Genomic DNA, 23,720 nt, shown 5'->3' on the forward strand with positions numbered 1-23,720 from the left:
AAGGCTGGGAAGGGAGAGAACATGGCCTGGGGAGAAGGCAGCAAGCCACAAGGAAGGAAGCAAGCGGCCCACAGAGTACAGAGGTGGCCCAAGTCCCTCAAGCTCTACATGAGCTGCTAGGTCTCAAACCACACTTTGAATTGTTTGTTGCCTCCAGGGATTCTGAGGATGCATAAAGGCTGGGAGTTCTGGCCCTAAAGCAGAAACCCAATACTGCTGTTCTCTGGCTCACAAACCCGGTGCTCAGGTCCGCTGGCAGCCAGGGGCCTGGTATTCTTCCAACAGCCTGGAAACCTTCCCAGCAATGCTGCGCCTTTGCTGGTGTTTGTCCAAAGGCCTGGAACCTTTCACCTAACCCCATCTTTATGATCATAAACTCATCATCCTTCTAGGAACCCAATAGCAGGTGTATTCTCTTCTCCTAGCTAATAGATCCCAACATACATTAATTCATAAAATATTTACTGACCATCACGATGGGCCAGGTCATTTGCATAACTGTCCCACAACTACCTGTAAACTGCTCGAGAATGGGGATCATTTCCTACTCATTTGTGCCCAGTGCCATCCACAGTTAGTATTTGTTCACTCCTAGCCCATGTGCTCTCCCCACAACACCAAGACACTCCAATTCGTCAGAAGAGGGTTTCAGATGGCATTTTGTGCATGTCAATCAACTTTCAGCTTACCTTAAAACAAGCCAGCATTAAGTGCAGGCAGTACGGCATGATAGCCTTGCTGGTACAAGGCAGCAGCTTCAGATCTGAACCTGGGGACAAAAGTCCACAATACATCTGTTATCAAAGAAAACAGCTTTGTGAAGCGTATGTTTAAGAGGCTTTCCAGAAAAAAAGGTAAGCGACAGTCACCTGATTGCAAATACAGTTAAACCACGGTTATATTTAGTGATGGCGAAACTGGTTTTTGAGTGATCTCTGGATTTCATTTATCAATCCTCTTTTCTAACCTTTCTTAAATACTTTTTATGAAAAGACATTTCAAATGTAGAGAAAATTATATAGAGTGTTAGAAACACCACTGTGCTCCACACTTAGTGGTTTAAAATGTTAATTTTTTGATTTCAAGATTTTAACCTAAGGTCTCACAAATTTAGTGGAAACCTCTTGAGCCCCTTTTCAGATCACAGAAGCTTCCCTTCTCCCTAGAGTACCTATTTTTCTGAATGCTTCATATTCCTTTGCAACACCACTGAGGGAAGTTTTGCACGTTTTCAGTCTACTACATACCTGGTGTCATATTGTACACATCCTCCTGCAAACTGTTTTCCATACTAATACCTATAGATACCTATTTGATTTAGTTCATTGGCTTTCAATGTTTATTCAGTATTCTGCTATTTACATGTGGTGCAATTCATTCAGTCATTCTTTAACGGTGGACAGTGGATTTTCCAACTTTTCACTATTACGAACAGTGCTGAAATAAACATTCTCACGTATATTTTCTTGTGCACTTACAGGGAAAAAAACTTTAGGCAATAGTTTTCAAACCAAAACCTTAATCCTTTCCTTTATGGCATGTGCTCTTTATATCCTAAATCCTTTGCTACCCTGAGCACAAAAGTAGCAAGAAGCAATGGAGATCCTGTATATATATATTTACAAATGTTTATGTACCTAAAACAAAAGGTTCATGAAATACAATTTAAATTTGCCCTTTTTACAGGAGATCCATTTTGATCACAGTAACTTATGTTGGTATTTTAACTTTAATGTGACTTAAATTTATTCACCTTTTCCTTTCTGCTATGTGCTTTTTGTGGCCTAAATCCTTTTCTACCTAAAGGCACAAATAATTTTTTCTGTATTTTCCTCAGAAAGCTTGAAAGTTTTACTTTTCGTTTTTATTTAAGATTTTTATTTTATCTTATTTTATTAGAGACAGAGAGAGAGGCAGAAACACAGGCAGAGGGAGAAGCAGGCTCCATGCACGGAGCCTGACGCAGGACTCGATCCTGGGACTCCAGGATCATGGCACAGGCTGAAGGTGGCTCTAAACTGCTAAGCCACCGGGGCTGCCCTACTTTTCATTTTTAAATCTTGAAATTTAAATAATTTTTGTGTAGTGTGAAGGAGGGACCACATTTTTGTTGTTTTTACATTTGGATCAATTGTCCTAGCACCACTTATTGGATAAAATCATTCTTCACCCACTGAACTGAACTATCATCTGTTTCTTGGTTCTCTGTTGTCTCATCTGCCAGTCTCTATGCCAACACTATACTATCTTTATTACTATAGCTTTAAAATCAGCTTTGAAGTCAGCTAGGCCCAGTCTTAACCCAGCTGATCTGTTTCTGTTTCACAGAGACACATACTTTTTGAAGGGGTCAGGGCTATCCTTTTTTTTTTTTTTTTTTTTTAACCTTCCATATAACCTTAAAGAACGTCAATAGTGATCAAGACTCATGCTCTTGGGCACCTGAGTGGCTCAGCGGTTGAGCATCTGTCTTCGGCCCAGGGTGTGATCCTGGGGTCTTGGGATCGAGTCCCACATCAGGCTCCCCACAGGGAGCTTGCTTCTCCCTCTACCTTCGTCTGTGCTTCTATCTCTCTGTCTCTCATGAATAAATAAATAAAATCTTAAAAAAAAAGAAAAAAGACTGTCATGTTTTCATCTTCTAGGAAATTTTATGTCCTTATGAATCTACCTACTAGTCACAAAGACCTTTTCTTCTAAAATATGTTATCACTTTAGCTTTTCCATTTAGTCTTGGCTCCATTTCAAATTAGTTTTTGTGAATAATATGACATACAGCTTCTTTTTATTTCTACACCTTAGGCCCTTTGTTCCAGTACCACCTGGTCGAGGATGCCTTCCTTTTTCCAAAGAATTACTCTGGTGCCTTCACTGAAAACATCTGACCTTATTTGCGTGGGTCCTGGATTTTCCACTCTTATGCCAATATTGTCTGGATAACTGTAGCTTTATATTTAAACTCTTGTCATTAAGTAAGGTAAGTTGCCCAGTTTTTGTTATCTTTTTCAAAACTGTTTCAGCTAGTCTGGATTACACTTCCCTATAGATTTTAGAATCAAATCTGTCAATTTCTACCAAAGTCTGCTAGGATTTTCACTGGAGCTACAGATATATTTGGGGAGAAGTAGAACCCTAACAAACATGATCTATGAAAATGATTTTGCACTTTTCAATAAATTTATCCTGAAGTATTTTATGTTTATGTTATCCTATTTGGAGATTCCTAAGGCTTTTCTAATGTAGCCACACACATAGCTGCAAACAAAGGCAGTCATATCTGTGAATGAAGACAACTGTTTTCAACCTTCATGCCTTCCTTTTTCTTGCCTATTGTGTTTGCTACAGTTTCCAGAATGCTAAATTGAAGTGGTAAGAACAGACACTTTTGTACTGTGGCTGATCTTGGGGAAAGCTTTTGCTATTTCATAGTTAAGGATGATGCTGAGGAACAACTATGTCTAGTTTGCTAAGTTTTTTTTTTAAAAATCATGAATGATAAATGCAAACATAACGGAATCTTATCTGCATTAAAAGATTCATATGAATTTTCTCCTTTACTGTGTTAAAGTGGTGATATTACAGTGATTGATTTTCCTATGTTAAACCACCTTTGCATTCCCAGTATATTTGGTCATATGTGTTATCCTTATTCAGTTTGCTTTAAGATTTTTTGAGGATTTTGGAATCTATGTTTATGATGGATATTGGCCTTTTAACGTTCTTTTCTGGTAATGCTCTTATTTCATTTTGCTATTAGGGTGATGCGGGCCTTAAAAACTGAATTCGGAAGTGTTCCCTCTTTCTCTCTTTTCTCAAAGACCATGTGTAGGATTGGTGTTATTTCTTCCTAAGTGCTTGACAGAATTCACCAGTGAAGCCATTTAGATCTGGAGTTCTGTGGGAAAATTTTTAAAAACAAATTTAGTATCTTTGAGAGATCTGTATCTATATGAAACATTCATATTTTCTATTGCATTTTGTGTCAATTTGCACAAGTTGTGTTTCTCAAGGAATTTTTTCCATTTCATCTAAATTGTGAATTTACTGGCATAAAGTTATTAATAATTTATTCTCTTAATGGCCTTTTGGTTTCAGTAGGATCTGTTGTGACATTCACCCTTTCATTTCTGCTCTCAGTAACTCATGTTCACTTGCTTCCTGGGTAATCCTGTTAAGAGCTTATCAATTTATTTTTTTCAAAAAAGCAACTTTTAGCTTTGTTAATTTCCTCTATTTCATTTTCTATTGCACAGATTTCTGCTCTTATTATTTCTTGTCTTCTACTTTTCTTGGGTTTCACTTGCTTATCTTTTTCTAACTTCTAATGTGGAAACTTAGAACTCTGATAGTGAATCTCTCTTCCTTTCTTATATAAGCATTACAACTTACTGTATATAGTTTATTAAGCAATGTGCTACTTGAGGTGAAGCTCAAAATAGTCTGAGAGAGAAATGTCAGGAGACACTTCTTAACTAACCGTCTGCAAGTCTTCCGAAAATTGGTAAAGATAGGATAAGTAATTCACGGATATTATTCAGAGATAACAAACTTGGGAAGTGAAGAGAATCTTGGAAGAAAGACAAATTTACAGCTGCTTATGAAATCAATGCCAAGGACAAGCTTGGCAGGGATTAACTTTTTATATAATTTGTCAAACCCTGCAGATCATATAGTATTATTTCATCAAGAATCATAAAAAATTTCCCAGTCTTGGGTCCTAAAGCCGTATTTACAAGTAAGAATAAAACTTGTCATGGTACCTTTTCTAAATTTGGGCTTTATTTTTGAGGGTTCTTCTTGTGATTTGCTTCCATCTTGAATGGGGAGTACCATGTAGCACATCAAATCAAGGACTTTTTCACATGTCATCTAAAGAAGATCAGGTGAGAAGGTACCAATTTGAAATTTTCTGATTGAAAGCAAATCAACATAACACTAACATACATGTAGCATACAACTGGGCAACCTGTGCACATGGAGGTTCGTAGCACTGCCTCAAGACTCTTTGTAAGATCATTTCTGTTTGCTCAACAGCAAACAGAAAAAGTAACTGAGATCGAATTTAGGTACTAGACCTTTGAGGTAATAACAACTCATTCTTTCCTGTTAAAACAAAAGAACAGAAATTAAAAATTAATGAAATATTAACTAAACTACCAACATGTTTAACAATAGAGTGGCATCCAAAGGAAGTATATCCATCTTAAAGACATTTACTAACTCTCTGAAAAGAAAAATCAACAAAATGGGACATAAAGTAGAACTAAATGGAATGATATAGAATGTAATTTAAAATGAAGGAGAAATATACGCAGGCTAAACTAGCTGGAAACAGTTCAGGTCGGAAGGTTACCCTTATCTAAGCCTTAAGGGAAAAGATTTGGAATGTAGAAAAGAGAAAAAAGGGTTTTCAGAAGAAAGGATGATGTGAAAAAGGGCTGGGTATTTGTTAGGTGATTACGTGAGGGGAAGGAATGCATGGTTTAGGAAATAAACAGATAAAGTGGTCCACAGCAGTGGTGGAGGCTGAGGAAGGCCTCAAGTGCCACACAACACAAAGGTTGCTTTCGATCCACAGAGTGGATCACCTACGAGTCCACCTGTTCATATTCTAGTGAGAGCTAGATTTCATTTGGGAAGCATGTTCTATGGGTCACACAACCTTCTTATTATCCTCATTTTACAGATAAGAAAGTGCAGTCTTAAACTCATGCTTCCCAGTCTTAGCACACCCAGAAAATGTTTGTAAGGCTGCTCAGAGCCAGTAGCACTGACCTGGGGGCTCTAGCTGCCCCAAGCCACAGCCAGCTGAGAGCATCGGTATCTTGGTACATCTAGAACCCAGCTAAGGCCACAGGGTGGTGAGGCTCTAGCTTTAAAAGCCTGAAGGTTTGGTAGTTCAGGACTTGAACACTGGAGTTTGACAGCTCGGTGTGATAACTTGCCCCAGGTCACAGAGCTAGGAAGTGGTAGGGACACAATGTGTCCCCCAGAGTCACACACCACCATCCTTCAATGTACACCTCCAGCCAATCCTTTCCTTAGATCCTTCCTTGACTACACGGACTCTGGTGAAAATGCTCTTCCCTGAATGCCTACTATGCCTATATCACGGACATACTGCTTAAGTATGTCATTTTTAACGTTCTCCTATAAATACTTGTACTTTTCTCTGTAACTCACATTATATGTTCTGATGCAGGGATCCCACATGCCCCAAACCCTGCTTATACCTCCACCCCCAGCACACAGTTCAACTCTAGGCACCTAGGTAGTCAGTATTTCGATTAAGTGGAATAATGATAGCAATCTCATAGAAAGCAATGACTGTAACTTAAGAGATGGAAAAAGATTATACACAGAGCAACTCCATTTAGAGCCAGGGATTAGGGTCCTGGCAGAGGAAATAAAAGGCACTACACCAAAGATACTAAGCTTCATGCTGGAAGACTCAAAAAGATTAGCCAGAGTAAGAGTTAAGAGTCAACCCACGACTCTACAGTTTTACATCCAAGGGCCAGAGAACGAAGGAAATTCTCATCTGGACATGCTGGGTCGGAGCTGGAGACAGCTGCAGAAGCTGAGAGTCAGGAAGCAGGTTAAGGCAGACACTAAAGATGCAGGCCTAACACCGATCAGCTTTAACACTAAGGATGCAGGCCTAACACCGATCAGCTTTAACCCCAAAGAGAATAAGTTCATCCAGCTTATTTAAATCTATTTATTTTATATTCCCCAATATGATGCTGAACAGCAGTGCCTTGTGTAGTCTTTAATTCTACGTGATATATGGGTATCTGGGTAGGTAATTATGTGTTCTCCTTCAAGTTCTCAGGAGGAATTCACTGGAATGAAGATTTAGGTACCTGATAATTACATAAAGAATGGCAGAAAAGTATTTTCAATGCCATACTTTATATACTGTTTCCTCCTAAATATCATCATGGCAAATTATAAAACATATTTCAAAATTTAAGTTTAAAAACTTAATTCAGGGTGACTAATCACAAAATAATCAACTTATCATATAGAAAGATGAAGAAATCAGAGTTTGAGTGTTAAGTTGTGGCCTTGAATTTATGCTGTATAAAGAATACAGAATGTGCTTTTTAATTAATTTAATGTACATTTTAATTGAATTCAAACCTTAATATTAAGTATCAAAGCTGTGCAAACTTTGTGGTTTGTGGTAGGTGCTAAGAGAGATTCAAAGGTAGAGACATGGTCCCCACCCTGTGGTAGGAGGGGCTCATGACTGCCGGAAATAGACTTGTTTACATGTCTGCTCTAGCAACACCCAGTAGCAGGTGTCCTCATCATGTAAAAAGAGAATCTGAGGCTCAGATAAACTAATGGAAATCCTCCATTCCCACCTAGTAAATGTCTTTTCTGTCCAAGTACAATAGGATTGGTTTCTCTCTAAATGGTTCCAGATAAGAAAGTAAAGAAAAAAGAAACCCTCCTCCAACAAAATGGAATGAGAACAGAAAATCTGAAAAGTACTGAAGCCTAATTTCAGGGAAGACATAAGTAAAGAGAAAACAAAGTAAAACAAAATCATCAACATTTTTACCAAAAGATTAAGTGATAAAATCCAGGCAGCAAAATCCTCTTTCAAATAAACATGCAGAATTAAAAAGGCCCTTCCAGGGTAAAGAGGAGGCCCCAAGGTAGCTGAGCACATCTGAGGGCCCTCCCCACTTGCAAGGCACACATTACTCACTCTGTACTCCCCTAGAGCAAAGTGGCAAGTTGCTAGCTGGATGAGTGCCCTCTGATGCTCCAGTGTTCCCTGTCCTGTGATCTGTGGCTGAGGAAGTGATCCCTGGAGAGCTGCTAAATGATGCAGGCTGGCTATTGCTTTTTTATATTGACCCTAAGAAAGACATACCAGCAAAGAGGTGAAAACCACCACCATCTAAAAAAATCTCCAGAGTTGGGGTCCCTGGGTGGCTCCGTAATAAGTTAAGTGTCTGACTCTTGGTTTCGACTCAGGTTGTGATCTCAGGGTTGTGAGATCAAGCCGAGCAGGGCTCTGCACTCAGCATAGAGTCTATTTAAGACTCTCTCTCTCTCTCTCTCTTTCCCTCTGCCTCCTCTCTGGGCTTATTCTCTCCCAAATATATTTTTAAAAATCTCCAGTTAATTATGCAACTAGCAAGCAACTACAAATAAGGTAGCTCTGTTTGATCATCTGAGGAGGAAAAAGGAGATTTAGCAATAATTAAACCAACTTACTTCAAGCTAGATGGAGGGTTCTCTATGGAGGTACTTGATATGGACAAAGATTTTTTTCTCTCTGGTCTTAATTTTTTTTTTAAGTTTGTTTGTTTACTTATTTATTTATTATTTATTTATTCATGAGAGACACACACACAGAGAGGCAGAGACACAGCCAGAGAGAGAAGCAGGCTCCATGCAGGGAGCCTGATGTGGGACTCAATCCCGGGACTCCAGGATCACGCCCTGGGCCGAAGGCAGGCACTAAACCGCTGAGCCACCCAGGGATCCCTATTTATTTATTTTTTAATAATCTCTATTTCCAACATGGGGCTTGAACTCATGACCCCAAGATGAAGAGTCACATGCTCTACCGACTGAGCCAGCCAGGCTCCCTTGGTCTTAATCCTTAAGACTAAATAAAATTAACACAAACTTTTAGGTAAAATATGTCTTGGATATGCCATTTCTTAGAAATATTTTACTACTAATGCCATTTCTCTTTATGTAGAATGAAGACAATTTCAACAACACAGGTTGGAAGCTCTGCATTTTCTTGGGGAATTATTAGCTCTCTCCATTCCAGGCATATGTAGCCCACAGGAGAGCAAGGCAGAAGGACTCCATCAGAGTAGAGAGGAGGCGTGAGAAGTATTCATCTTTTATTGAAAAGTAAAAACCTTACTTTTACAGAGAGGTGTAGCTGGACATAGCAAAAATAACACAGAAGATATGGGCTTGTCATTTTGGAGTTATTTTGAGATGAAAGTGGACCATAATCGCTCAGAGCATGACTAGTCTACAGAAGGAACATTCGCACCTTACATGTTACAGTTGCGTCCCAATAATAATCATCCTGTACAGACACAGGAACTTAAAATACATGACTCTACCTGATAGATGATCATATCGGTGAGGAAGATTCTTAACCAAAGCCAAGTATCTGTCTTCCATGCCAAACAAATTCTTGTAAATTCTGAGAATTCAAAAGCAAATTTACCAAAAGCATGTTAACACAGAAGCCGAAAACAAAACAAACGCACCACAACCACAAAATTCCAAAACATGGATTGTAACTATCAACTCTGATTTCTAAAACAATGGTCTAGAATCTCAATTAGTAAAGTTAGAATGTAATACCTACCAGTAATGCGCAGGCACTATTGTTATCAGGCCTCAATATTTACTAAGCACACACCATGGTCCCAAGGGCTGTTCAAAATGTTTTTCACATATTACCTCATTCATCTTGTAAATTACTTTGTTTTCCTTAGAACAAAAGTATCATTTTCCTTTCACCCAGCTTAGATAATAAAGATACAACGCTAAGAGTTTTACTCATTTTTTAAAAAGTCAAGTTATAAGTAAAGGAAAAATCCCCCAAAGGTCACATACATGTTTGCAATTCTAGATGTGACTGGGAGAGATGGAGGGGTGCTGTATTTACCTAGAAAAAATGACACAACACATCTGACCAAGGGTTCTGTAGAGGTATGTGACAGCAGGTCAAGGGATGAAGGGCCACTGGCCAGAAGAAAAGGAAAAATACACTGCTGAATTCCAAAGTATGGCAAAAATCCACTACTTTTCTTAGTCAGTTGAAATAGTCAATAGTTATAAAACTCCCCATAGTTTTAAGTCTATTCTCAAAGGAAAATGGGCTTTCTGTAGGGTGAGTTTTTCAGGCAGATTAAAACAGCATTACCTTTTGTATGCTTAGCTACATGTGACTAAGGAAGATACTAAGTCGAACAACTAAAAACACAGAATAAACCCAGCAAGAAAAAGAAGAGGCCAGCAATACAAATGTTAAAAGACCAAAATCTCTCCCTCAAACTCCACCCTAATCCTAATTATAATAAACGTTCAGAATAGAAGCTAAGATGTAAATGGTTATTTGAATATTAATAATTATATAATACACACTGGTAACACTGATAACAAATTAAACAGCACCAATATGACAGGCATGTTCTTACCCTTGTCAAGGAATTCCAGGGAGTAGAGCAACTCCCAGCTCTCCCTGGCTAGCTTAAAGCTATCCAGCACTTCGATGGAGTTAGCAAGCTCAGCTTTATTGACTATGATGTGACGATTCCTGCCTTTTGCCGAACAGTCTTCGTCGTCTGAACTCTGCTTAGAGAGGGTGAAAGAAGCGGAATTACAGTCATACATGGATGACCTTTCAACAACACAGGTTTGAACTACACAGATCTGTTTGCACATGGATTTTTTACAGTCCAGCACTGTAAATGTATTTTCTCTTCTTTATAATTTTCTTAATAACATTTTCTTTTTCCAGCTTTATTATAAGAATATAGTATATAATACATAGAACATACAAAATATATGATGATCAACTATTAATGTTATAGATAAGGCTTCTGGTCACCTATAGGCTACTAGTAGTTAAATTCTGGGGGAGTCAGAAGTTATACAGATACATGACTGTGCAGGGCAGGGGCCGGTTGGCACCCCTCACCCCCATGTTATTTAAGGGTCAACCATCCTCAGACACTGTTATGTTTATTACCTCCAATTCTGATTACTATATGGATTTTATATCAAAGGATACTATAATGAGTATCATTTTTTGAACTTAACAATTTGGCTTTAAAATTAATATAAATTTTTCATCTTTTCACTCTCACACATTTAATTTTTTACCTTAAAAACTAAGCTTATATTTTTCTGATAAATTCTAAGCTGATGTTGACTTCTAAGTAAAGCTATGGGGTTAAAATTTGCAATAGTTTAAGAACATATCGATGTTATTAAAGCCCCAAATAAAGAGTTTTACATTCAGAGATACAGGTAAAGTAGCATATGTTTTATAGTTTATTTTTCCATGTGTGAAATCATTTAATTTGCTTCGAAAGAAGTTTATCACGTAGAGGAATAAAATTAATGCCCAAATGCCCTAAGAATCAGAGAAATGACTTTTACTTGTCTTTTGTTCCCTATACATAGCTTCTCTCACGGCCAGTCCTCTCTAGCTCTGCTCTCCCAATGCAAAGTGTCGGCCGGGAAGTAGGTTTGCCAGTACTCATCTATTAATGCTTTCTGTATTTTACAATAAAGAGTCCTACTTTCCTTGCTCTTCATCTCAAGAAATATAAAATCAAAGAAAAGAGAGCTCTCAGAGAATTACACCTATTATAAGCACCAGTAAGCATGGTCAGACAGCTTGCCAAAAAATAGTAAAGGTAAAACAGCTCCACTTAATTTTATTTTGCTGAGAAATTCTTGACTCTTATTCCATCTAGATTATTTTACTAACTTAATGACCCAAATTAAATTCTCCATCATATTTTTACACCACTATGCTCATTTAAATCTATGTACAAACATTTCAGCTGAAAGCTCCATTCCTCAAGCTAATCTCAGAAAAAATAAGCACCTCCCTCCCACTACCCACCTTTCTCCCCCACTTTCAGAGCCTGGTATTATCCTGCTTATCCTTGATGCTTGGGGACCCTCCCTACCCACTCTATTTAGCGCCATATTCTTATCCTCCCTCAGTAATGACACATACTCAAAACCTGTTAGGTATCCTGCTTCATCAGGGTCTAGTTCCTTGCCACATGTTGCCAAACTGAGAGAATATACTAATATGGATGTGCAATTCATTGTTCCAACTTACAGAAAATATTCCTGCCTCAAAACAAGATTGGAAGTTTATGGAAGGGACCTCAGATATGGTGGGAATTGTTTCCAGTTTCTGAAATGGATTCTGAAGTGCAAACATACACTCTGAAGTTTTGGCCAGATGCTGTAAGCAAGAACCCTGACTATAGGGAACATACATAAGTATGTATGGGTAGAGAACACACAGTCCACAGGAGAGGCCAGCGCCCCCACCCTCCCAGCCACCTGACATGTCACACAAGCCAGGGACTTAGGCTGGGTGGAGAGTGTATACCTGTCTGAAGAGGGCAGCCTCCATCTGGCCCAGTGTATCAGACATTCCAATTACTAAGGAGAAGTCAGACGTCTCAACTATTGTGGGAAATCTCCCAATTTTTACATGCTACATAATGGAAAGAAACAAAACACTATGTGTAAGACAAGACAAGTCTATAGGCTGAGCTTTATGTCCTCTGCTGTGATGGCACACATAGACATGACTGGACTTGTGGCAGGTCAGGGGCAGACTGTAGGATAGAGTGAAAACCAGGAAAGATCAGTTAAAAGAGTAAAAACAAAAACAGATGGAAACCCAAGTTGGTTGGAGGAGTAGAGTATGAGAGCAGGGCCTCCTAGATGACCCAGGAGAGGTAAAAACAGAAGGAACCAGAGGGCCAGAGGGTTTAAACAGCTATTCCATGGCTGGACGCTGAGTCAGAGAAGAAAGACTGGGAATCTCTCATTCACTAGCTGCAGCTCAAGCACTATCCTGATGTCCAGAATAGAAGATGGACAACGTCCTTGGCCCCACAGAACTTGTACAGAGCTTATGAGGAGACACAGACAGTAAACCAGCAAATGACTAAACCAGAAAGTAGGCAGCAATAGGGGGTATGCAGAATTGAAATAAGAGTAATAGAGAAAACTGGTTGGGCATCTCTAGGCCTCAGAGGGAGAAATGCCTGGGCTGACAACTCAGTGACAAGGACACAGGCTGGTAGAGAGCACAGCTCGGAGGCAGACATCCAGGGGCAGGAAGGGGCTCAGAGCACTACAGCTGCTCAGAGAGGCCAGTGTGTCTGCAGCATGCAAAGGCCTGCTCAATAACTGCTCTGGAGCCAAAGTGGAGAGTTTGAGTTTATTCTGAGCATGATGGGAAGCCACTAGAGGTGGTAAAGCAGGGGAATGATGTCTGACTTGTCTTTAAAAAAACATCACTAGAGCTGTTGGGACAAGAAGAGACTGTAAGGAGCTAGAGTGCAAGCAGGGAGACAAGATGACAGCTCTTGTGACATATGGATGGCTTGGACAGGGAGCAAGAGGTGGTGATGGAGAGAACAAACTGATGGAGTTGTGTTACTTATACTGATTTGTATAGGGCATGTCATTGCTTTCAGACAAAACTAGTACTAGACAACCTATCATCCACCTGGCAGGAAGGGTGTCTATGGTCTTAACATGAGGTGCCTGGACAGACTACACATTCACGGAAACCAGAGGGAGAGCTGACGGCATCTGGAAAAGCCTAGTTAAGCAGAGTTCTCAACCTGGGGCTCGTGGCTGGAATTCAAAGCATCTCTGAACTTCTGAAATTACTGGTGAAATTGTGCATGTGTGCATTTTCTGTGGGAGGAAACAAATGAGTTTATCAGGTTTAATAACCTCACAAGCCTTCAGAAAGGCTTCACCTTCTCTGCTCCATTCTGTACTACACAGCCAACTAGGACCTACAGGCCAGATGGTGTTTTTAGCAATAAAGTTTTCCTAGAACATAGCCACCTCATCTGTTTCCTATTGTCTATGGCTATTTTTCGTACTGTCACAGCAGAGCTGAGCAGCTGCAACAGAGACAGTGGGGCCTGTAAACCCTAAACTGTTTGTTACCTGGCCCTTCGCAGAAGTTGTCTGCGGACTCCTGACCTCCACTATCCTCTTACACACTGCACCTCCACTAAGCTTTCATTGAAAGCATCACTCTGCTGTAAAATAAGCTGAAAGATCACTGTTCTGCCCAGCCTGCTGCCTGGCCCCATCATAAGATCAATGGCTCCTCACATTCTCTGGCGTCCCACATGTCTGTGCAAACTGTCTTATCTTCACAAAACCCACCTCCCCAATTCCAAATGACAAAACCCTCTATATCCTTCAAGGCTGATTTCAAATGCTGACTTCCTTCATGAAACCTTTCCAACACATCTCCTTAGGTTGTAATGACTTTCTAGCCAGAACACCTCGGCCCTTTCCATTCTGAGACCAGGACTCAGCACAGCACCCTGTCTACGTGTTCAAAGCAGCTCATTTGGCTTTGCTTTTTACCTTTAATTGATGCCATACAGTCATGACAGGTAGAACTAACTTATACCAGGGTTTCTTTACATCGGCCTTTTGGGCTGGACAAATTTTTGCTGTGGGGCTGTCCTGTGCACTGTGGCACAGTTAGCAGCAAGGGATGCCAGGGAGGCCTCTACAAAGTAGATACTAATAGCAATTCCGTCCCACCAAGCCATGGAAATCAAATGTCCTCAGATACTGCCAAATGTCTCACCTCCAGTTAAGAACCACTGATTTACATAGTAATTATAATTAAAAGACCCAAGCTTTATCAATTTAGCTCCAAAGCTGTATTTTACATTCATTTTCAACAAACCATAAACATATAATCTGTTAATCATATCTGAAAGGATTACCATGGTTTTCTCTCTTCCCTCAGCTAGTTTCCTCTTTTTATGTATATGTTTGTTACGATCAATTTCTACATCACCATACACATTTGACACATCCTCAAGAAGAACCAGTGGCACTTGGCTTGGGGCATTAGGACCTACGGATAGGGGGAAAACACCAATACTTAAAAATGCAGCGAAGAAAAGAAAACTTAGTATTAAGTGGAAGTTTACTCAGCAGTCATTTAAAATAAAGGTCATGAAAAAGTATGTTCAGTTTGATCTCAGGTAGACAAACATGAATACGAAAAAAGACTGTACAGATATACACCAAATTATTAATAAAGGTTCTCTCTCAATGACAGACTACAGGTCAAAGTTCCCTCTCTGTATTTGTTCTTATGTATATACAAATTTTTTAGAGTGATCACGAATCAGAAAATTAGTGAGACACTTAAGACTGTGAAGTTATATGTTAATACCTTATAGCTACAAACTCCAAACAAAACCTAAATATGTGAAAGACTAAGGTCATACACAAAAATGAGAGCTGTGTTATAGTGGATGGGTAGGTGATTTCACTCTTACCTTTCTATTTTCACATTTTTAAGAATTTATATGCAAAAATATTATTTAAAAAAATCTTCGTCTATTGCAAAATCTTTGTAAAATCTACTTCAGTACTCTGCTACATCTGTTGCTTTTTCAAAATAGAGGCACTAAATATCTGTATATTTATTCATAGTACCACTACATCCTCTGATATAGAAATTTTATTACTTAATTAGTTACTTAATCAAGTGGGCTCCATGCGTGGCATTGAGCATGTGAGGCTCGAACTCACAAACCATGAAATCAAGACCTGAGCCGAGATCAAGACTTAGACACTTAACCGAGTCACCCAAATACTCCAATACAGAAATTTTAAATGAAAATACATAGAAACTACCAACAACTTAAAAAAAGCACTAGTGTCGCCCCACAATTATTTGGATTCAAGAACAATGTTAAGGTAAACATTTTTATCTTCATCATTCCAGCTGAAGCCAGTATTTTGGGAGACTCTAAAGTTCTTCGACCAACCTTGGAATAGAGATGGTTGTATGCTGTTGACATACTGGAATGCATTCTTAAAGAAGACCAACATAGTGGAATAAACCACTTGGTTTTTATACTTTGCATGAGCTTCGTTATCAAAATTGTTCATGTATCTGCAGAGATCCTTCATTCTGTGTAAAATATCACCATAGCTTCTGAAAGATGAAGGATGAGAAAGATTATTTAATTACCCTGGGCTTTTTGGCAAACGGTCTAGAGAAAAGCCCCAATAGAAGCATGACATTTAGCAAATGTAGCTGGAGGTATGTGTAATTCCCCTTCCAAATTAGAGGAGTGATCAGACCATGATAAAGTAGCTACTCTTTGCTCTGAATGCCAAGGAGTGCTTCCAGCTCTTGAGAGTTCATATTTCCGTTGGGAAATATTTTAATAAAGTGCACCCTCTTTGCATAAATACCAAGGTTACAGAAGTAACCTTGACAATAACCAAGAAAAGCGTATCTACTTATTATATGCTTTTTAAGAGAGCGTTTTTGCCTTTAAAGATCCTGGGACTACGATATCAGAAGGCTAGCTAAGCAATTCTGGAAATGAACAATTTTCTTACCGTCTTCCTTTGTCCATCTGCCATTCACATCGCATTCCAACAACATTTAAAATCTTAAACAACCTCTCCCAAGGGTCCACAATCTGGGACGATTTTTCAGTCAGCCCTTCTATTATATACTTCTGAGAGCTCCGTTTGCTAGGTGACATTAAATCAGATGCTTCCTGGGTACCTGGGAAATGAGAACAAAGTAGCCTACAATTATTCTTACCACTTACTATGTATGTGGTACTTGACAGAAAATGACAAAGTCTGAATCCCTATTCCAAAGGCAAGAGCACAGAATCACAACACATTATGTGTTTTAAAGACCCACAATTGGCCATGAGTATAGCAAGAAATGCATTTTGAGCTGTGGTATGTGGAGGAAGCTCAGTACACTAACATTATGGTTCAGCAAGTTGACTGTTCCAAAGGGTAAAACTGGCTCCAAAAGTCTCATTTCTTACTTGTAGTATTTTTTCTAGGAAATCACCTTTAGAACACTATCAAACTAGTATGAGAAAAACCAGAACGATGAGGGATTTCTGAGTTTGTAATTTACTAGAGTCTGTAAAAATAAAATCACAGGATATTCTCACTTACCTTGATGCTGACTCTCTATTTGAGTAGACCTAGTGACATAATTGATATAAAATTCAGCTGCTTTGTTTAAGTACTTATATAATAAATTGGCAGGCAATCGAACATCATGGTTGTTAATTATTAGAGGAAGGACATCACAAACTGTTGAAGAGGAAAGATAAGGAAAAAAAATTTAAGTTGTCTGTCTGCCCTACAATTCTGATAGAAGAAACAAAATTTATTTTAGAGTTCATTTACTGTGGTATCTAAAATATATAGAAAAAAAACCCTTTATGGCATATTTATTTAAAAACTGCAGTGCACAGGGATACCAGTGGATGGAGTTAGCATGGAAATCCATAGGCAGATTTTTTTACATTATGGAAAAGGGCCTAGTTCTTACACTGGGCAACAATTCAGATGTTTATTATTATTTTTCATACTTACATCTATGACTATACATATTCTTTCGGATACCAAATATTACATAATAAAAATCCAGAAGTTGTTTAAATGTTTTTCGGACTAAAATAAACAAGGACTTAAATTTCCTAATATGAAAAGTTCCTTTCCTTTCCACAAATGACCTCATCCCTTAAATGATATTTATTCCAGCATATTCTACTCACCACAAGGAACTAAAACAAAATAAAAATTTTCTTACCAAATAATTTTCTAAAGCAGTTAACAGGAGATTCTTGTTCTTCAATAGTTTCAGCCTCTAATAATGCTTCCCCAAGGCCCACCTGTTTCAAAATATAATCACTTAAATGTGTTACAGTTTAAGATGTCGGAATTACATACAGAAATGGCTTTTTATTTTTTTTATTTTTATTTTTTTCAGAAATGGCTTTTTAAATTTACCAGTTTGTGTATGCCAACTTCCCCAAGAAACAAATACTCTCATTTTAAAGATTAGGAAACAAAGAAATACATCAGCCACAAGGCCCAGAAGGAAACCCCAAATTCATCTGACCACTGACTGCTTTGTCTTGCTTATTATCTTCTGAACTAGCAATATTAAAATGCTAACAAAATGTTTACAGAAACTAAGAGGAAGCACTAGAACTAGTTAGAATGATAAAAGAGATATAGAGATTTTCTACAGAATGTAGAAACTGTGCTCTCTAGATCAAGATGTATTATGTCAACAAACCTTATCACTTTCAAGAGTTGTCAGGAGTAGCCAGTCACTCAGCCTGGGTTAGGCTGGACATACTTTTTGACTTTTAAGGCCACCTTTCCATTACTTTCTGCTATGCATTCCCTAGCAGAGTAGATAGGCTTATCAAAATCCACCCAGACATCTGCACTATCTTCCTTGGGATCACTTGGCAATACACGGGTAGGGGTAAAACAATGGAAAAGATAATATAACACAAAAAGCTAAAGGTTGAGTAATGATCAAGGAACATATTGGGTTGAATAGCATCCTCTCAAAATTCATGTCCACTCAAAGTCTCAGAATGTAACCTTACATATATTTTATCTTATAAAAAAAGGAAGGTCTTTGTAGATGCAATTACTTAAGATGAGGGCATACTGGGTTGGGGCAGGCCCTAAATCCAATGATTACAATCCTTACAGTCATGTAAAGACACAGGAACACAGACTCACAGGGAAGAAAGCCATATGATAACAGAGGCAGAAATCAGAATGATATAGGTGCAAAACAAAAAATGATAAAGATTGCTGGTGACCACCAGAAGCTAGGGAGAGGCAGGAAGGATTTCTCCCTAGAGCCTTTAGAGGGAGCATGGCTCTGCCCACACCTTGCTTTTGGACTTTTAACTTCCAGAATGGAGGGAGAATAAATTTCAGTTGTTTTAAGCCACTCGTTTTTCTGGGACTTTGTTATAGCAGCCCTAGAAGCTAATATAGGGAGGTATAGAAAAGGTTAACTAGGGCCAGAAACTTGAAAGATAGTGTGGGAAAGAATAAACAATAGAGTATGAATTTATAGAGTTCATTACTTGAACCCTGAATCTTCCACCAACTAGCTATGGGAACTAACATATTTAAGATTTAGTTTCCTCATCAGTAAAGTGGGATACTGCCTACCTCAAGGGGTTCAGAGAGTATGGAAGGAGATACCGAACACCAATGCCTGCCACTAGCACTCAATTATTATTACATATACAAGGAACAGAGGGAAAAGCACATGAAAAACATGCCTATGAAGACAACAGACTACGGCTCTCAGTTAAATTCAAACACACTGTTGACTACAATGGAAGAGGATTTTTTAAAAAATATTTTATTTATTTATTCATGAGAGACACAGAGAGAGAGGCAGACGGAGAAGCAGGCTCCATGCAGGGAGCCCGATATGGGACTTGATCCTGGGACTCCAGGATCACACCCTGAGCTGAAGGCAGACGCTTAACCGCTGAGCCACCCAGGCACCGTGGAATAGGATTTTTTAAAAAAGACTTATTTTTGAGAGAGAGAACATGCAACAGCAAGTGTACACGGGGTGGGGGTGGGGCAGAGAGAGGGAGAGAGACTCTTAAGCAGACTCCATGCTGAGCTGGAGCTGACTTAGGGCTCAACCTCACAACCCTAAGATCAGGACCTGAGCTGAAACCAAGAGCTGTATGCTCAACTGACTATGCCACCAGGCATCCCTGGAATAGGATTTTTAAAAAAACTTTACTACACAGATTGCAAATAAACAGCAGTGTCAAAGCTTGGTGACTTTTTCCTTACACTGATTGCAATAAGGCAAATCAATCAGTGTAAGTGTTCCTTACACTTCTACTGGAAATTTATAAAGTTTGAAAACAGTGAAATCCCTTTAGCTTTACTGACAGATTCCTTGATTTAAGTTCAATCTTGCTTAGTGCTCTTTAGAATCTCTGCTTTAGAAGAATATACACTATAGCTTTTGACCCAACTAATGAATGTATTGATCGATTTCATTTTCTCTTAAGAAAGAGGAAAGGATCAAAATCATACCCCATGCTGCACCACTGTTTCAGGGAAGCGTCTCAAAAGTAGAAGCAACATTTCTGATCGTTCCAATGTGTTGAAGCATTGTTCCGTAACCTTTAGTAACATTTCGCACTGGACTCGACCAGGGAGAGTTTCAAATAAACCTGTACATAACACATTTAACTTTAAAAAATTTCTTTAAGAAAGAAGATCCTGAAGCTAAAGAGGAAATAAGGTATTTTCACGTACAAAACAGTAAATACTACATTTAGGATCATTGTTTGGTTTTATCTACAACCTAGAAGGCTTTTGGGTCAGATGGTATTGGACACAGGTTTGCTGCAAGACCCTAAAACATCTGGAAGCCTTATTGGATCCAGAAGACAAGAATGGTGCTTGTGAAGGGTCACAACAGTGCTTGCTGTTGGCTGAGACAAAGAGGATGTGCTTTGGTTCCTCAAAGAGGAAATCTTTGATTGGCTAAAGCAACCAACACAGAGTGAAGGTTAACAAGAAAGGTCATAAATCACTAAAAGTCTCCTCCTGTTTTGTGGACATCTGCCTCATCTACAGATGCTTTCTGATCATTGCAAAACCTGTTAAAAACATCTTTAATTCCCTGGGCTGATACAACCACACACTTTAAGGAAGGTTAGAGGTTTCGAAGCAAATGCTCAAGGGACTAAATGACACCATTTGTAGACCTGAGTTGTCAAGAACAAAACACACATTTGTGTACCAATACCACAGATGTGAGTTTTTTTGCAATTATGGTATATAACTTAGTATTCTAGAAACAGAAATTTTACATCATTAAGTGTCACTCTGCTCTTACTTCTTAAAAATTGGGTTTGTTTATCCTGTGAATCGTTCCTCAGTGCTGATGTAATAATGCTGATTTCTCTCCATACCACTGGCTGGTCAGGGAAATTCACAAACCTATTTTAAAATGAATGTGTTAAATTAAAACGTCAGAATCTACATAGTATTAGAAGAAGAAAAGAACATTGGCACTAGAAGAGATAAACATTTTTCTTTATTCCAAGTAAATATGTGGATATACCAAATCAAATCAAAAAGCATATAAAAATAGAAACTAATTAAGGAAAATGAAGTTAATCCAAAAGTCTTTGGAGGTTCTTAGAAGTGAAAAAAGACAAATGTCCATAATACATAAAGCACTTCTCAATATCAACAAGAGAAAAGAACCCAAAGAAAAAAAACCAAAAAGTGGGCAAAGACAAATCACAGAAAGAATACAGACAGCCAAGAGAGAACACTTGAGAAGATACTCAGTCTTATTAGTAATACAATGAACAGAAATTTTTAAAAATAACAAGATATAAAAATAAATAAATAAATAAATAAATAAATAAATAAAAAGATACCACTTTCTATCACATTGGCAAAAATTAAAATCTGATAAGAAAGACTGATAATATCCATGAAAATGGGCACTCTTATACATTGTTAGTAGAAAGGTAAACTGGAATAGCGTTTTTTTGGAGAGTAATTCGATAGTGTGTCAACATATAAAACGTGTACATACTTGACTGTGAAAATCAATGTTTAAGAATGGACTCTATAGAAAAACACCAAAATATGCATACAAAATTGCTTATTGACATGCAAATATGAAAAAGATATAATCCATATATCAAATACAGTATGCATACTGAAAAATAAAGGCGTCCCTCCATTCCACTGGGTGAAGAGAGTACGCTGCAGCAGATGATGAGTAGTTTTGTTGTGACCCTTCCCCACAAAACCCCACCTGTCTGTATGGTCCTGTGTCTACATGTGTATACAGACACACAGAACTTTGGTTGAGTCAGAGGGACCTTCATGTGTCACTCTCTATCCTTCAGCAGTGTTTGAACTGCAAAGAGCTTGTATTATTTCCAAAATAAAACGGATTATTGGAAAGAAAAATTTTGACAAGAATAAAACAGAGGAAGACTTCTTGCAGAGTAGGAATGCCGGCAGTTAACTGAAGGCCTGGCCTCAAGACCAGGGTTCAGAGCAGGGAGGTGATCTTAAAGATCTCCTCTCACTCACACACACAGCCTCCTGAGAGGTTCAGGGCAGGGCCGGCTGAGGTCACCACATACACTCACATGTCGTAGAGCAATCTCCCGGCGGTGGCAGTCCTCTCGGCGTTCCGCTCGATGGTGTACATCTCGTACTGCAATAGACAGACATCAGACCCACGGGTCACAGAGAGAACGGCCGACACGGGGGGGGGGGGAGGGGGGCGGGTCACGACTCCGCCCGGGGCTGGTCCTGGCTCCGCGGTCCCAACCTGCACCCAGCACCCCGCACCCCCAGCCCGGGGGCCTGACCCCTGAGCATCACCTGGTTACGCAGGGCCCCGGGGCCTAGCATGCGACCCTCGGGCTCCCTCACCACCCTTCGGTCCCCAAGGCCGGCGGGATGACGTGCCCAAAGCAGCAAGCGCTGCACAAATGGCCGCCGCGCTGACAAACGAGGAGCGAGCGCCGTTCCCGGGGCGCCGCGGTGCCATCCGGCCACCGAGCCGGCAGCAGGGCACCCCTGCCTGCAGTCCCCCGCCCGGCCGGCCTCCAGCGGGGTCACGGTGCGGGTCTCGCGGGGGGAGGGCGGGCGCGGGGGGTCGGGGAGCGGGCAGGGGTGAGAGGAGAGGGACCCGAGGCTGGGGGCCTGCGAAGCGCCCGCCCCTCCACCGCGCGGCCGCCCGGACCTCACCTGGATGTTGAAGTCGGCGGGGTAGAGGCTGCGGGCCGTGATGAGCCACGCTTTGGCTGCCCACAGGTCCTGCTGCACCAGCTCCCGGGCTCGCTGCACCAGGAACTCGCAGTCACCCTGGGCCGACATGACCCCGGAGGCGCCCGGCCGCCGGCAGCACAGGCCGTTTACCTTCCGGCTCTAGAGACGCCGCCGCCGCCGCCGCCGCCGCCGCGGGGGTACCTTCTGCGCATGTCGGGCTGGCCGATCCGGAACAGCTCTCCGGGTTTTGCGAGGAACCGCCCAGCCCCCGCCGCCTCCGGGGACCAGGATTTCTGTGCGGTCTTTTCCCGGTCACCTCCAAAATGTGGAGAAGGGAATCGCACTCTCGCGGGCTCCAGCGTGACTGTTCCAGCCAGGGAGCCTGCGCGCGAGCCTGTAGTCGCCGAGCTCCCTCCGCAGGCTCTCGTAGCCTAGGGGCGGTCCCGGGGGTCCCCGAGGGTCCCGGGCGGCCTAGAGAGCGGCGGGGGCGGGGCGCGGAGCTCCCTCGGCCCGGGAGGAGTGGAGGAACCTAACCTGGCCCGGGTCCTTGCCCGGGATTAGGTTTACGAGCCGACAGTCTGGGGCCGGCTGAGGGTGCAAGGCACAGAGGGCAGGGTCGTTCTTAGCGCTTGTTCTGGCACATTTTGTCTTTCCTGAATATGTCCACAATCTGTTCTCGCGTCTTTATTCGCTGACTTTTGCCACAGGCACTGAGCTGTTGCAGTACCGAGCACTTGGGAAGTGCTCTGCTGCATGCAGTGGGAGCTGCAAAGATGATTCCTGTCCCAGCAGAGGGTTGACGATGAGGTGGCCTAAGGAAAAACAGGCCATTTTAATGATCTCTTTCCCATCAGATCAGTGTCATTTTCACCCAAACGCCAGATTTGTTTTCCATCTCAGAGGAGGAAAACAAAATCGTCTCCCTGCTCTGGTGAAGGAGAGGCCGCATTTAAGAGCTAGAGAAGCAATACTTACCTGTCTACTAGGAAAAATGTACCAAGATGCGGATTCATTTGTTTTCAATCCAAGTTCTATATGCAAAAAGTTTTAGCAAGTTCTATTTACGACTGATATCTTTGATTTATTTGATTTAAAGCCAAGAGATTAAGGATTCAAAGCTGGTATGTTTTAAAGATAGAAATTACTGGGTATTTATATACATGACAAATTATATTTTAAATACATTATGAATATATACATTACTATTCATGGGTATATATAAGGTCTAATACATTCTTATAAATTGTGATAATTTATAAATAAATGATCTTAGGGACGCCTGGGTGGCTCAGTGGTTGAGT

General features: G+C 40.3%; 1 protein-coding gene across 9 annotated transcripts in view; it reads right to left on the minus strand.

Moving 5' to 3' along the window:
• INTS10 (integrator complex subunit 10) overlaps window positions 1-22,617 on the minus strand; it is a 29,552-nt gene extending 6,935 nt beyond the window's left edge. For 3 of the 9 annotated variants that reach the window (XR_012007741.1, XM_072776711.1, XM_072776709.1), the window contains exons 1-14: window positions 22,399-22,615; window positions 21,792-21,859; window positions 20,510-20,613; window positions 19,699-19,838; window positions 17,405-17,486; window positions 16,762-16,902; window positions 16,177-16,348; window positions 15,594-15,763; window positions 14,535-14,668; window positions 10,200-10,353; window positions 9,114-9,196; window positions 7,724-7,876; window positions 4,761-4,869; window positions 690-769 (exon numbers count right to left, since the gene is read on the minus strand). Coding sequence is in view for 7 of the 9 variants with exons in the window: in XM_072776711.1 (XP_072632812.1) it covers window positions 690-769; window positions 4,761-4,869; window positions 7,724-7,876; window positions 9,114-9,196; window positions 10,200-10,353; window positions 14,535-14,668; window positions 15,594-15,763; window positions 16,177-16,348; window positions 16,762-16,902; window positions 17,405-17,486; window positions 19,699-19,838; window positions 20,510-20,613; window positions 21,792-21,859; window positions 22,399-22,527 (1,719 nt within the window). In the remaining 2 variants the exon portion in view is untranslated. Of the gene's footprint in view, window positions 1-689; window positions 770-4,760; window positions 4,870-7,723; window positions 7,877-9,113; window positions 9,197-10,199; window positions 10,357-14,534; window positions 14,669-15,593; window positions 15,764-16,176; window positions 16,349-16,761; window positions 16,903-17,404; window positions 17,487-19,698; window positions 19,839-20,509; window positions 20,614-21,785; window positions 21,860-22,029; window positions 22,094-22,398 lie in introns of those variants that run through there. The other 6 variants (XR_012007740.1, XM_072776708.1, XM_072776710.1 and 3 more) reach the window with 5 other exon arrangements.
• Window positions 22,618-23,720: the final 1,103 nt, after the last annotated feature.

This window comes from Canis lupus, chromosome 15, assembly GCF_048164855.1.
Source record: "Canis lupus baileyi chromosome 15, mCanLup2.hap1, whole genome shotgun sequence".
Classification (NCBI taxonomy): domain Eukaryota; kingdom Metazoa; phylum Chordata; class Mammalia; order Carnivora; family Canidae; genus Canis; species Canis lupus.